Source organism: Oratosquilla oratoria, chromosome 16, assembly GCF_046742065.1.
Source record: "Oratosquilla oratoria isolate Oo_2021 chromosome 16, ASM4674206v1, whole genome shotgun sequence".
In the NCBI taxonomy this organism is placed as follows: domain Eukaryota; kingdom Metazoa; phylum Arthropoda; class Malacostraca; order Stomatopoda; family Squillidae; genus Oratosquilla; species Oratosquilla oratoria.
The window spans coordinates 9,880,152-9,894,834 of NC_134792.1; the positions used below are offsets into that span (position 1 = coordinate 9,880,152).

Genomic DNA, 14,683 nt, shown 5'->3' on the forward strand with positions numbered 1-14,683 from the left:
TCTTCATCAAGGTTTGTACAAATTAGATAGTTTTATTTCTCATGAAATTTCAAAATTGTTTGAATTGTAATATAAATTATGAGCAGTTGTCCCATACTTGTTGGTTACCAGGACGGCCCAAACGTCCCATACTTGTTGGCTACCAGGACGGCCCAAACGTCCGTCACGTGTACTTCTTCCACTACCTCTCCGAATGCCCTTTTCACTATGTCATATATTTTGTACCTTGTTTCTTCATCTTATAATTCCTTCTTTGTATCTGCACTGAAGATGTAATTATACGAAAGCGCTCTGCTTCGTTAGTTTACTTTTCCTAGTGGTTACTTACGCATATATATATATATATAATCAGACTTGTTTTGGGTGACACACTAACAAACTGGAACCAATGATGAGTATATGAGAGGTAGCCATCCAAGGCATACACCTATCCCACTCCTATCTATCACCCATTTGTTTCCACCAAATTCTTAAAAAATCTTATCATAAATACTAACCTCATTGGAAAATTCAATGAATAACTTGATAACAGCATCAAGTTTCTTTGCAAGTTCACCTTGAGCTGATGACAATTGCTGGCAGACTTCAAGAGCTTGCTCCTGGTTATGTTGAAGTTTAGCCTTGCCTTCTTGAACCCGTGTATTAATGGTATGTACTTCATTTTGCAGCTCTATTTTATATACACTGAAAAATTCTTAATATCAAAATAGATACACTAGAAAATCTCATAAGATATACAAATATAAGCACATAAAATATATTCAGTTCTCACATGAGAAGAATGAATGAGGAAAGAATATCAAAGAAAGTGTGGAAAGCAGTGGTAGATGGAGCGAACTTGAGAAAGACTAAGAATGAGAAAGATGGATGTGGATGAAGGAGGATTTTGCAAGCAAATTGGGAGGAGAGACTGCAAAAGACAGAAATGAATGGAAGGAGATTATGAATCAATGACAAGATGATGTGACCTAAAGATATGTTCTTCTCATCTGCTTCATGTATCATTTTGATTGGATGATGATTATGGTGTTTGCCATATGATGAAGTGGTGGAGGTAAACTAACTCTAGCTGTTGGCCCATGCTGCATTGCTTTTGACCTAAGCAATGTGGCAGGGGGTCTGGACAGCCCTTCATCCCCAAAATGTTGTGATGTGAGAGATGATTGAGTGGGATTCATTTGTTTATGATGTAGGTGTGTGGTTTGCCTTAGCTACCACCTTATAAGGGTCTTGTGCTCAATCCTGAAAACCATGACTAAGTATGTACGAGTAGGTTATCACAACTATACATTGTATTATTGGTGACCGCATATCAATATCAATGGTAATAAAAGTATGCAATGAACCAGTCTAATACCCAAGATTATTGCTCATATTTTTCAACTGCTGTAGCCGTGATTCTAAGGTTTCCAACTGAGCATCAGCAACTGGATCTGCCAGTGTATATGGACTAAGTGATGGAACACTGGTGAGGCTTCCCACCATATCCTCAAGCTGCTGTCCACTAAGCACTTCTCCTCTAGAAATCAGGGATTCATATCTGTCAAAAGAAAAGTAAAATATATAAACACATCAAAAGGCCTTCTATCCTTGTAAGGGAGTGGCTGAGTCAAAGTATACGCACATCCCACACCTAACAAAAAACATTCATCATGTCTCCCATCTTACTTCTTCTTCCTCAGGTCAAAGGCAATGCAGCATGACAAAGCACCTTCACAGGAGAGCCCAACTGCCATAGATGCTTTACCCCCTCCTCATCCACTCACAATACTTAACCCCTTCCATACGGTGCCGCACACGTAGGCGTCATGGACTTGGATCTCGGTGGCAGCAGCCAATGCCAGCCGTACGACGTGTTGTAATAATACTCGCATCATAAAATATAGTCACCGCTTATATCGATCGTTCTCTCTTCACCCGTGAATTTTGATAACCATAGAAAATGCGATTACAAAAGAATTAGAAAGAATGTCATTATGGAGGGGCGACTACAATAAATATAATCAAGACGCCGATATGGCAGCCTCGCGAATACACTCGCTCCCCATGACGCCTACGTGTGCGGCACCGTATGGAAGGGGTTAACAAACAATACAAAAAACACCTCTTCAGGCCATGTCATTCCTTCATCCATTCATTCCTACCTTTTTCACACACTCTTCTTTGTATGACAAATATTTCTCTCTAATGTCCATGTCCAGTAGTGGGATTCAAATTTTTCGTCAGCCGGTTCTGTTATAGTCGGTGTATTTCCATCTGACACTAATTTGCAACCACTTCTTAGCCACATTTTCTTTATATTATTGTTATCAATTAAATATTCTAACTAGAAATATGGAAAACTAACAATATTATATTTAAAATGCATCTCTGGCTGCCAAACGTAAAAATTATTCAAATATTTACATATGAAAAACCTGAAAAATTGTCAGGTGGAAAAAAAAATGGGGTATAGACCTGGGTGCCAACCTATAGTTAGTCTCGTGATCAAAAAATTCGATTTGGGCAACCTAGTGCAGGTGTATTTATTTTTTTACGGACGCATGTTTGTGTGGGGGTAGTGTGTGCATGTGTAGGCTATGTATTTACCTAGTTGTATTTACCTAGTTGTATTTTGCGGGAAGGGGAGCTATGCTCGTGTTGTCCCGCCTTTGTATCTTGCAGTGTCTAGTTTGTTTTTAAACTCATGAATGGTTTTTGCGCATACTATTTCATTGTCCAGTTTGTTCCAAGTGTCCAAAACTCTATGAGGAAAACTGTTTTTCTTCAGTTCTCTTCTATAGCTATGTTTTTTTATTTTCTTTCCATGTCCTCTTGTGTTTCTTTTGTCCCAGTTAAGTAAGTTCTCACTATCGAGTACCTCTGTGCCTTTCATGATTCTGTAGATGGTCAATAGGTCACCTCTCTCTCTTCTTTGCTCCAGTGTCGGTAACTCCAGTTTAGCCAATCTCTCTTTGTATGATAGGTTTGCAAGTGCAGGTGCCATTTTTGTAGCTGCTCTTTGGATTCTTTCTATTTTCTTTATATTCTTTTTGGTACTGGGGGACCACAATGTCGCTGCATACTCTAATCTAGGCCTTATCAATGTAACCAATATTTTTTTCATCATGTCTTCGTCCAAGTATGTAAACGCCACTTTTATTGATCTTAGCAAATTGTAAGTCTCCCCGACAATTTTGTTAATCTGTATATCATAGGACAAGTCGTTCGTGATAATTACTCCCAAATCTTTTTCGGATCCTACTTTCTTTACTTCTTTGGTTCCAATTGTATATTTTCCTGATATTCTGTTTTTGCTTTTTCCAAACTCCATTATGCTACACTTCTTAGTATTAAAGTCCACTTCCCATTTCTGACTCCAGTTCCATACCCTATTTAGGTCTTCTTGCAGTGCTTCACAGTCCTCATCAGTTTCTATTTTCCTTAGCAGTTTGGCGTCATCGGCAAAGAAGCTCATGTAGCAGTTCACGTCCTCATCCATGTCATTCATATAGATAGCAAACATTATTGGTGCCAGCACAGATCCTTGCGGTACTCCACTGATCACCTCTTTCCAGTCTGAATATTTTTCTCTGAGCACTACTCTCATCTTTCTACCAGTCAGAAAGTCCTCTATCCATTTTAGTAGGTTTCCCTGTATTCCTCCTATGTGTTCCAGTTTTTTTAGTAGTTTTCTGTGTGGTACTTTGTCAAAGGCTTTTTGCAAGTCTAGGAATGCACAATCAGCCCATCCATTTCTTTCTTGCACTATGTCTATTAGTCTTGAGTAAAAGCATATTAAGTTTGTGGAGCATGATCTTCCTTGTCTGAATCCGAATTGTCTTGGGTTTAATATGTCATTGTCTTCCAGATGTTTTACCCATCTATTCTTGATTATTTTCTCACAAATTTTGGCAATGGTGCTTGTTAGTGATACTGGCCTATAGTTGGTGGGTTCTTCTTTGTTTCCTCCTTTGTGTATTGGTACAATGTTAGCGTTTTTCCAGTCCTCGGGTATCTTTCCTTCTTTGAGTGAGCTGTTTATTAAGATGTGTATTTTGTCTGTTAGTTCTTCTTTGCACTCCTTTAGAATCCAATTTGCAATACCGTCCGGGCCATGTGATTTTCTGACATCCAGCCTTGATAAATGTTCTGATATTTCCTTTAGTGATGCTGTAAACTCATTCATGAGGGGAGATTTCTTGTTTTTGTCTATGTCACAATTCGGTATTTTCTCTCTGGTGAAAACAGATTTAAAGTGATTGTTCATGACTTCGGCCATCTCTAAATCTTCTGTGTATTCTATGTTTCCTTGGCATAGTTTCACCAATTCCTGTTTGTTTTTAAGTTTACCATTCACATACCGATAGAATAGTTTGGGTTGCTCTTTGCATTTGTCTATAATATCCTTCTCATGGTTCCTTTTCTCCTCTCTTCTCACATTAACATACTCATTTCTATAGTTAACATAAATTTGCCATTTGCTTTGTTTTTTGTCTTTTCTCCACTTTTTCCAAGCTTTGTCCCTTCTGTCTTTTGCCTCACTGCATCTTTTGTTGAACCAACATTTAATGTACTCTCTCTCTCGCTTTTGTCTTGGTACATGCCTGTTTACCCCTTCATTGTAGTTTTCCATCAATATATTCCATTTCTCTTCCACTGCTGTTTCTTCCCTGTAAAATATTTCCCAGTTTGCATTCCGGAAGAATGTCTTTAGTTTTGTAAAGTCTGTTTTGTTGTACCTCAGTCTTCCTTTCCTATGCTTTTCGTTCCTCTCTATGTCTATTTCTTCCTTTAGTATAGTTTCGATGAGTACATGGTCACTCTTTCCAATTGGTGTCTCATACTGGACTTTATGCACTATTTCAGGCTCTGTTGTAAATATTAGATCTAGTTTCGATGGCTCTTCATTATTTCTGTACCTTGTGTTTTCATGGACCCATTGGGTCATTGTGTACTCCATGGTCATATCTAGCAGTACATTGCCCCACGAGTCATCTCCTCCTTGCACTGTCATGCTGTCCCAACAAATTTCTTTGCAATTGAAGTCCCCCATAACTACCAGATTACCCTTACCCATTAGTATCTCATTGAGTGATTTTCTTGTGTCATCTAGCGTGTGCATATGTGTACATGTACATGAGTATGTGTGTGCATGTGTGCAATGCATTTGTGTTATTTATAAACAAACATGTTTGTGTGGGTAGGCCTAAGGAGTGTGTATGAGAGCGCGTGTATGTATGTATGTCCATAATTATAATAAAATGTAGTTTAATAACACAAATATACAGAGAAACCAAGCACTATATACATGAAAAAAAACTGGTAACCACTTGTGTAAATAAACTATGCAATAAATCACTAACGAAAGTTACGAAACATACCGTCCCGGTACTTATCGGATGAGATGCAGAAGACCACTGACCAGTTGAGCAACTAGTCGGTTCGCCAGTTAGTCGGTTCGCCGAACTGACAAATTTGCGTGAGCCGGTTCTAGCGAATAGGTAAGAACCGGCTGAATCCCACTACTGTCCATGTCCTTTTATCCTGACTATTCACCCTATTCTTGGTCTTCCTCTGAAATTCACTCCATCCATTTCTGCCTTCCTTACTCTTTTTACTAGTACAGTCGAACCTCGAAAGCCCGGACCCCGAATGCCCAGACCCACGCATGACCGGTCGAAATGAACAAAGGGCATACTTTTCAAGCAAAGTTCCCAATTTGCCTGGTAGATGGCAGTGACGGCTGTACACGTGTACTCAAACCCGGCCCAGTCAAGCCGCCACCAGGGTGCCGTTTCGTAGAATTTTGTACCAAAACGTAGTAAAATAGTGGCATGTGGCAACTGCACAAGGACATGAGGAATTTTTTTCTACATATCAGCGGGCTGTTAAAAACATTCAAAAACTCAAACTTTTGTTTAAAAATTATAGAACTAGTTATCAAATAATAAATGGTACATCAAAATAAATATGACTTTTATTGGTAATTGTGTAAGTCTAAATAAAAATATTCTTCTAAAAAACGCTGTGGAAGTCGGGGACAGGTGGTATTACGGTGACACTTTGTCCTACAAATATTCTTGAAAAAGTGCTTGGGTAAGTCAGGGTCAGGTGGTATTCTTCTTCTTCGCATTCTTCTTCTTCTCCGCGTTCCTCTTCTTCTTCTTCTTCGCGTCCTTCTTCTTCGCGTTCTTCATGCTGGGGATCCCGTGTTGGGGTTCCGCCCCGAGGCCGAGGCCGAAGGGGAAAACGAGGGATTAGAGCGCGGAAAGCTGCAGCCATAGGCCGCTGTTTGCGCAGCCAAGCCCCCGGTGAAGCCCGCTACTTGTATTACTTATAAACTATTATACCCCAAAAGATACGTTTTTACAGTGTAGAAAAAAAATTCTATGCTAAAGTTTCAGCTTTCTTTTAGCACCAGGGCTGCCGTTTCGTAGAATTTGTAGCAAAACATAGTAAAATAGCGCCATGTGGCAACTACACAAGGCCATGAGGAATTTTTTTCTACATATCAGCTGGCTGTTAAAAACATTCAAAAACTCAACTTTTGTTTAAAAATCATAGAACAAGTTATCAAATAATAAATGGTACATCAAAATATTACTTTTATTGGTAATTGTGTTACTTATAAAATATCATACCCCAAAAGATACATTTTTACGGTGTAAAAAAATTCTACGCTAAAGTTTCAGCTTTCTTTTAGCGATAATAATATAAAAAAAAAAAATTATATGTTACTGAATACGTTAGGGCATGGGGGCCTTATATACATTCAAGAATAAAAAAACTAGAACCAACATTTTGTCAAAGTTGGACAAGTATCTTGCTATGGAAGTCTGCACACGCCCGAGAAAAATGTAGGCCCCGGTATGGCAACACTCCCATTCTACACGGCAGTGTAGAAAACGCGGCAACCCTGGCCGCCACCACTGTCCCACGTGCATACCTTCCGATATTTACAGTGTACGTAATAAAAAATACAGTGCAGTACACTGTATGTACAGTATATTTACATGCCTGTATTACAGTTATTACAGAATTATTACTATTATAATATTATTATTATTATTATTATTATTGTGCCTTGTCCTTTTTGGCTACCCCCCTGGTATGGGGGAAAAAGCCTTGGTATATCTATCTATTATTATTACAGTATTGTTATTATTACAGTCTTAGAGTATTATTCATATGTTTCAATGCCATATCATACATTACTTATACGAATACCGCTACGAAAATCTACGGGTGTTAGGGCGACATTTTCGATGACCGGACCGCCCTTCCCCCCAATTAGTCCGGGTTTTCGAGGTTCGACTATATTTGTCTACTCATTTTTACGATATGGCCAAAACACTGAAGCACTCTTTGATTTAACCTATCTGGCAGCTCTTTCCACCCAAATTCTCTGCCTCACTTCCATATTCTTTCTCTATCAATCCTAGTAATGCCTATAATACTACTGATCAAACATATTCATGCTCTTCTTTTCTAACTCCTTTAACCACTTTGGTATGATGATGCCTATACAGGTGTCATGAAGCACGAGTGGGCACACAAGGATGCCAGCATTGGCATCTTGATTATCTATATATTTTTGTAGTTGTATTGGGGTATTGGCTGCATGTTATTGTGGCAAAGTAGCATACAGTTGATACTTTAGGGTCTATATGGGGTGCCCCTATGGACCAGAGCCACACATCATTTTGTCTATGATAGAGGAAAACTCTGTTCATAGAGAAATGATGACACTTTTATACTACGACTGTCCCTCCATTATGCTGTCCCCCAACCCCTTGTTGATGTCCTGTACCATTTCTCTGAGTATTCATTTTCTGTTTTCGCCGACCCTGTGGTGGGGGGAAGAGAATGCTACCACCAAGTCCACTTGAGTCGTAAAAGGTGACAAAAAAACGGAACGGAGATGGGATTAGGAGTCCTACTACCTGTAGCCCCAACAGGGGACATTCCTAAAAAGAAAAGAAAAGGCATAGGATGGTCTGGGAGTTTTCCAACCAGTATCCAAGGTTTGGGTCTTTTGATGTGCGTGGATGTGGTACAGATGAGAGTAAAAGGGAAGAGATAGGTAGTATGTTTGTGAGAAGAAAGATGGATGTACTGGCTTTGAGTGAAACTAAAATGAAAGGAAAGGGCAACTGTGAGTTTGAGAGCGTAGCTGGGAGGTACTCAGGAGTGAAGAGGGGACGAGGGAGAGAAGGGGTGGCTATACTAGTAAGTGAAGAGATAAGTAAGCAGGTAGTGGAGTGGAAGGAGGTTTCATCAAGGTTGATGTGGATGAAGGTGAAGCTGGGAAGGGAGATGTGGGCTTTTGTAAGTGCATATGGACCTGGTAGTGAGAAGAGTGTAGAGGAAAGGGAGGCTTTTGGGGTGACCATAATGCTAGGGTAGGAAATGAACCAATTGACGGAGTGATTGGGAAGTATGGAGTTCCGGGTAAAAATTGTAGTGGAGAAATGATGGTAGAAATGTGTCTTGAGAGTTGATGATAGCAAATACAGTGTTTAAGAAGAAAGTCAAGCATAAGTACACATGGGAGAGGGTGGTGGATGGAAGGGTGGCAGACGGAGCGTTGATGGACTATATAGTGGTGACCAGGAGTATGGTAGGAAAAGTTAAAGATGTACATGTTCTAAGGGGAGAGAGTGGGGGAATATCAGATCATTTTCTGGTGGAAGGTAAAATGAGAGTGGAGAATAGGTGGAGAAAGAGGAAAAGGGCAGAAGGTAGGGAGGTACATAGAGTGAACTGCTTAAATGAGGAACAAAAGGAGAGTGAGTTTAAGAAGTAACTGAAAGAGGAGTGGGAGTAAAGGATAGAGTAGAACTAGGAGTGGAGGAGGAATGGGGATGGTTCAAGGAAGGAGTCATAAGGTGTGCAAAGATGGTGTGTGGAAAAAGGGGGGCGGGAGGAAAAAGAAGGAAGGGTAGTGAGTGGTGGGATGAGGAAGCAAAGAAATGTGTAGAAGAGAAGCAGGCATTCATAGATTGGCTGCAAATTAGGACGAGGGAATTGTATGAGAGGTACAAAGTAAAGAGAAGGGAAGCTAAGCATAAGATAAAGGAAGCAAAGAGGAGAGCAGATGTGAAATGGGGTAAGAGTATGACAGAAATTTTTGAAAGCAATAAAAAGATGTTTTGGAAGGAAATTAAAAGAGAAAAAGGAGGCGAATCAAATGGAGGAGAAATAGGGAAGGATGAAGTGAAAGCAGCTGTTAAGATGATGAGAGCAGGTAAGGCACCTGGACTGGATGGATGCCATGCAGAATGTCTGAAGAAAGGAGGTACAGTGATGGTGGACTGACTAGTGAGGTTGTTTAAGGGCGTCCATCAGAAAATCACGAAGAAAAAAAAAAAAAAAAAAAAAAAAAAAAAAAAAAAAAATTAAAATATTTCCTCTAAAAGTGTTGCTCATAAGCTATCTCGTGGCTGAGTATGGAAGCTGTATCTTGATTTTTACTATCTAAAAAAAATATATAATACAGTACCCCCACCCTACTGTGGCTGGGTCGTGTGCACTGTGTACTGCATATTATGTTTTCTGTTGTTACATATATTTGCTAACAATAAAGCTGTGTATTTTGCACAATATTTATGTTTTTGTATGATAAATAATAGCATACGACACGGCAACAGGGACCTGACTGCATACCGTACAGTATGAATTGTCCATCAGAAAATCACAAAAAACGAAATTCTGAAAATATTTCCTCTAAAACAACCTGTGATGCCATAAAACAGCTTAGGATGGCAGATAAAGATCGTCTGTCACCAAAGATGCATTGCGCCAAGAAAAGGAAAAGTGCACGCTTGGAACCTGAGCACCCTGGTGGATACTAACTGGATTCATCATATACACCTGTAATTAATCAAAAGCTGGCAACAAAGAGTAGGGTGGTGCCTATGATACCCTTTCAACACCATAACATCCTAAATAATGAAAGGGGACCAGTAACCATGAACAAAAAAAACTATGACGCTCATTCCTGAAAAACTTGATTTTTGCAGATTTAACTTGATTCATATCCAAAACGCCTTCACTGATTTTCAACTGCAAATCCTTTTCGGATTCAGCATAATTGGGAGAACATTTGGAGGCAGATTTATGTCCTGTCAAGGACTAGTAAGATTTTTTCATATATACATTTTGTTTTGTTTTTGCATTTTTCATCAACTTTGGATTTTTTTTCTCAAAACAGACTGATCAGAACATCATAATTCTGCCTCCATTTCATCTATCTTAGCCCATTATAAAGACAAAAAATAATCAATATCCAGTCAAAGGTCTATCCTCTGAATCAATTTCAAAATTTTCAAAAATTACCCCTCGAAAAAAAAAAAAAAAAAAAAAAAACAATAACAAAAGTATAAGCATAAATGACTTGAAAACTCGGTGGTATGTTCTCCGAGACGACAATTACTAGGAAAAAATCTCAGCCACTTTCACCGCAAACTAAAAAAGTTCGATTTTCTAATGGACAATCCCCTTAATGTTTGTTTGAGAGAGGGTAGAGTGCCAGAGGACTGGAGGAGTGCCTGTATAGTTCTGCTTTACAAGGGAAAGGGGAACAAGTGTGAGTGTAGTAGTTTCAGAGGGATCAGCTTGTTGAGTGTAGTTGGGAAGGCTTATGGGAGGGTCTTGATTGAGAGGATTAGGAGAGGAACAGAGGGAGTAATTGGTGAGGAACAGTGTGGGTTTAGGACAGGTAGGGGTTGTGTAGATCAGATCTTTGTGGTAAGACAGATATGTGAGAAAGCTATAGGAAAAGGTAAGGATGTTTTTTTGGGCTTTTATGGATCTGGAAATGGCTTACGATAGGGTAGACAGGAAGGCACTGTGGGAGGTACTGCAGATATATGGAATAGGAGGAAATCTGTTAAGAGCAGTCAAGAGTTTTCACAAGAGTAGTAGAGCTTGTGTTAGGATTAGAAATGGAGAGAGTGAATGGTTTGAGGTAAAGGTGGGACTTCGTCAGGGATGTGTTATGTCGCCCTGGCTGTTCAATCTTTACATGGATGGGGTGGTGCGAGAGGTGAATGCAAGGGTGGTGGGTCAGGGGTTGGAGATGGTTAAAGAAAATGGAGAAAAGTGGGAAATGAGCCAGTTGTTGTTTGCTGATGACACTACGCTTGGAGCAGGATCAGAGGAGGGATTGAGGAAGTTAGTGACAGAGTTTGAGAAGGTGTGTGAGAGAAGGAAGCTGAAGATAAATGTGGGTAAAAGTACGGTGATGAGATGTAGAAGGGGAGAGAGTGACAGCAGGCTGGAGGTGAGCATTAAGGGTGAAAGACTGAAGGAAGTGGATAGTTTTAGATACTTGGGTGCGAATGTGGCAGGAAAGGGAGGAGTGGGGGTGGAGGTAGAATGTAGATTGAGAGAAGCGAGTAAATGCCTTGGTGGACTGAAAAGTGTAATGAGAAATAGACATCTGGGAATGGATGCTAAGAGGAGGTTATATGAAGGAGTGATTGTGCCAACAGCATTGTATGGGGCAGAAACATGGAACATGAGAGAGGAAGAGGGAAGGAGTTTGAATGTGTTTGAGATGAAATGTCTGAGAAGTATGCTAGGGGTTACTAGGCCAGAGTGAGAAATGATGAGGTGAGGAGGAGAACAGGAGTGGAAAGGGAACTGGGAGATAGGGTTGATGAAAGGGTATTAGGATGGTTTGGACACATGGAAAGAATGAGTGAAGAAAGATTAATAAAAGAAGTGTGGAAGGAGTGAATATGAGGGGGCATCCTAGGATGAGATGGATGGATGGGGTGAAATGGGCATTACAAAAGAGAGGAATGTCTGTGGAGGAAGGATGGGAGAGGACAGAAGATAGGGGTGAATGGAGAAGGGTTGTGTATAGATGATGCTGTGATGCATGAGGGGGAGTGTGTGGGAGATGGGGGGTGAGGAAGTATGTATGAGAAAAAATTTGACGCAGCCCGAAGGGATTTCTCCCAGTCTTCTCCTTTTCTGCATGAGGGGACGGAGAAGGGGGTGTCGCCAAATTTATGAAGCGGCCTTGCTGTGGCTGTGCTGTGTCTTGCGACACTGCTTCTGACCCAGGGCAGTGGACAGGATGCAGGAATGACCCGTCATCCAGGAGGTGCCAAGATAAGAGGGAGGGAGGAGGGTGGAGGGGAGTGGAATATATGGGAAATGGAATGGGTGGGAGTGGTTTCAACGCCTTTTTCTTTTTGGCTACCCCCATGTAGGGGGAAAAAGCCTTTGGTATATGTATGTATGTATGTATGTATATATGTATGTATCTACCTATTTACCTAGTTGTATTTTACAGGACAACAGCTATGCTCATAGCGACCAGTTTTCGTATCTTTCCACGTCCAGTTTGTTCTTAAAATCGTGTACTGTATAGTTCTGGCATTCACTGTTTCTCTGTTCAGTTTGTTCCAGACATCGATCACTCTATGTGGGAAGCTATTTTTTCTCAGGTCTCTTCTGTAACTGTCTTTCTTTAGTTTCTTTTCGTGTCCTCTCATTTCTCTTCTGTCCCACTTTAATAGGCTGTCTCTATCAAGAACTTCCATCCTTTTCATAATTCTGAAAATGGTCAACAAATCACCTCTTTCCCTTCTCTGTTCTAGTGTTGACAACTGTAATTTCTCCAATCTTTGTTCATATGTCAGATTTGACAGTGTGGGTGCCATTTTTGTCGTTGCTCTTTGGATTCTTTCTAATTTTCTTATGTTCTTTTTTGTGCTAGGTGCCCACATTGATACAGCATATTCTAATTTGGGTCCTATCAGTGCAACAATTATTTTTTAACCATCTCCTTATGTAGTCGAAGGCCACTTTCATTGACCTTAAGTTGTAAGTCTCTCCAATTAATTTTTTCACATTCTGTGAACTGGTTTGATTACGTTTTCTGTGTTTATCATTACACAGAGTAAAAGAGAACAAGTAATACAGCAGTGACTTTATATTCTATAATGTGAGTAATGTGATGTAGTGTACATATGGCACCTGATGCTGTGCGCAAGAATTTTATTCATACTGATGTGGTTAAATTTTAAGTCTGGTTACTACAGTGACTCCACACAACCTTCCTTATCTTTGCATTTAATATTTATCCCCAAATACCTATTTGGATCTGCTGTGTCTTGCTACATTACTACTAACCAAGGGCAGTGGGCAAGATGCAGGGATGACCTGTCATCCAGGAGGAGCCAAGATAAGAGGGATGGAGTAAGTGGAAATGGAGTGTGTGGAGATGTAATGGGTGGGAGTGGGTTTTATGCCTTCATTTTTTGGCTACCTCCCTTGTAAGAGGGGAAAAGCTATTGGTATATGTATGTACCTATTTCTCAACACTTTTTATTCCCCAAAGTCCAAAAATACATAAACAAGTAAATAAGTAAACAAATAATTGACTAAATAAAAATCCTATTTGACTGAAACATATGCACATGTATGCAATATAGCAATAGAAAATTAAATAATTTTATAAATTATAATACACCAATGTAATATACATTATTCTTGGCAGAAATTAATAATAGAAAAGGTTGGTAAAAGCCGTAAACAAACAAACGTAGCCACGACTCGGTGACGCAGTTGGTAGAGCACTGGACTGCGAAGTACGAGGGTGCTCGCAGTACCTGGTTCGAATCCTGCCCAGGGCCGAAATTATTTCGGTATCACTGCGCTTCGGGTCGTTACTCTGACTCTCGTTGGGGGTGTGTATGTGTGAGTGAAAGGTCATAGCATTACCCATAGATCGGTCATATGAGCTCTGAGCTCTCTTCCGGGAGGGAAATAGCTGTCGATCACGAGTCCAACACGTGATCCAAAGACCAAGGTGAATACTTCTATTGCTTGAGACACCATCTTTGTCTTGGTAGAGGCGGAGGCCGAAGAAATTAAAATATGATAAATTAGTCTATTCTAACCTAACCTGCATTTAGTAAGGCATACATACATATACCATATGCTTTTTCTCCCTTACTAGGGAGGTATCCAAAAAGAAAAAGGCACAGAAACCACTCCCACCTATTCCATTTCCTATATTCCATTCCCCTCCACCCTCACTCTTATCTTGGCACCCATAATTTTAGAGGCACTCATGGTCATCCTCATTGTCTCCAATGGCCGAATCTATTAAAACAATGATGGCATCTGTATAGGTTTTAGCAATATTTTCTTATATTGATTTCTGGCAAAATATTTATTATATTGATGTATTATAATTTACAAAATTATTTATTTTACTAATGCTATACTGCATAGGATGGTGTTTGACATTAAGCCATAAAAATTTAAATGAATGAATAAGTTAAAAAGTATAACTTACTCCTCTAGTTCTTCCTCTGTAAGGAGATCGTCCTCAAAAACATTGTCTAGTAGCCACTGAAGAAAAGATGCAAGAGGCTTATGCTGTTCAGATGAAAAAATCCAGCCGAAGTCAACATCTGACAATTTTTCTGATCCAGGTACTCCTAGGGAAACTAAATGTTTTACCATTTCCTTACCCTTCCCATCCATCTAAAAGAGGAAAAACGATTTTACGGATTATACACTTCACACGTATTTTCTATTATTATATTTCTTCATTCTAGTAAGTGTCCAATATATCTGGGATACAACATATGATCCCAACATCTGTACTAGTCTAAATTAATAATTATTAAATACTCAGTTTGGAACTTTTTACTTTGTCACTGATCGTGGCGAT

The 14,683-nt window shown here is 39.7% G+C and overlaps 1 protein-coding gene across 1 annotated transcript in view; it reads right to left on the reverse strand.

The window, feature by feature from the left end:
* LOC143033815 (HAUS augmin-like complex subunit 3) overlaps window positions 1-14,683 on the reverse strand; it is a 137,715-nt gene that overhangs the window by 118,393 nt on the left and 4,639 nt on the right. Inside the window, exons 2-4 of the mRNA XM_076199319.1 lie at window positions 14,303-14,493; window positions 1,358-1,540; window positions 498-684 (exon numbers count right to left, since the gene is read on the reverse strand). Coding sequence (XP_076055434.1) covers window positions 498-684; window positions 1,358-1,540; window positions 14,303-14,493 — 561 coding nt within the window. The remainder of the gene's footprint in view (window positions 1-497; window positions 685-1,357; window positions 1,541-14,302; window positions 14,494-14,683) is intronic.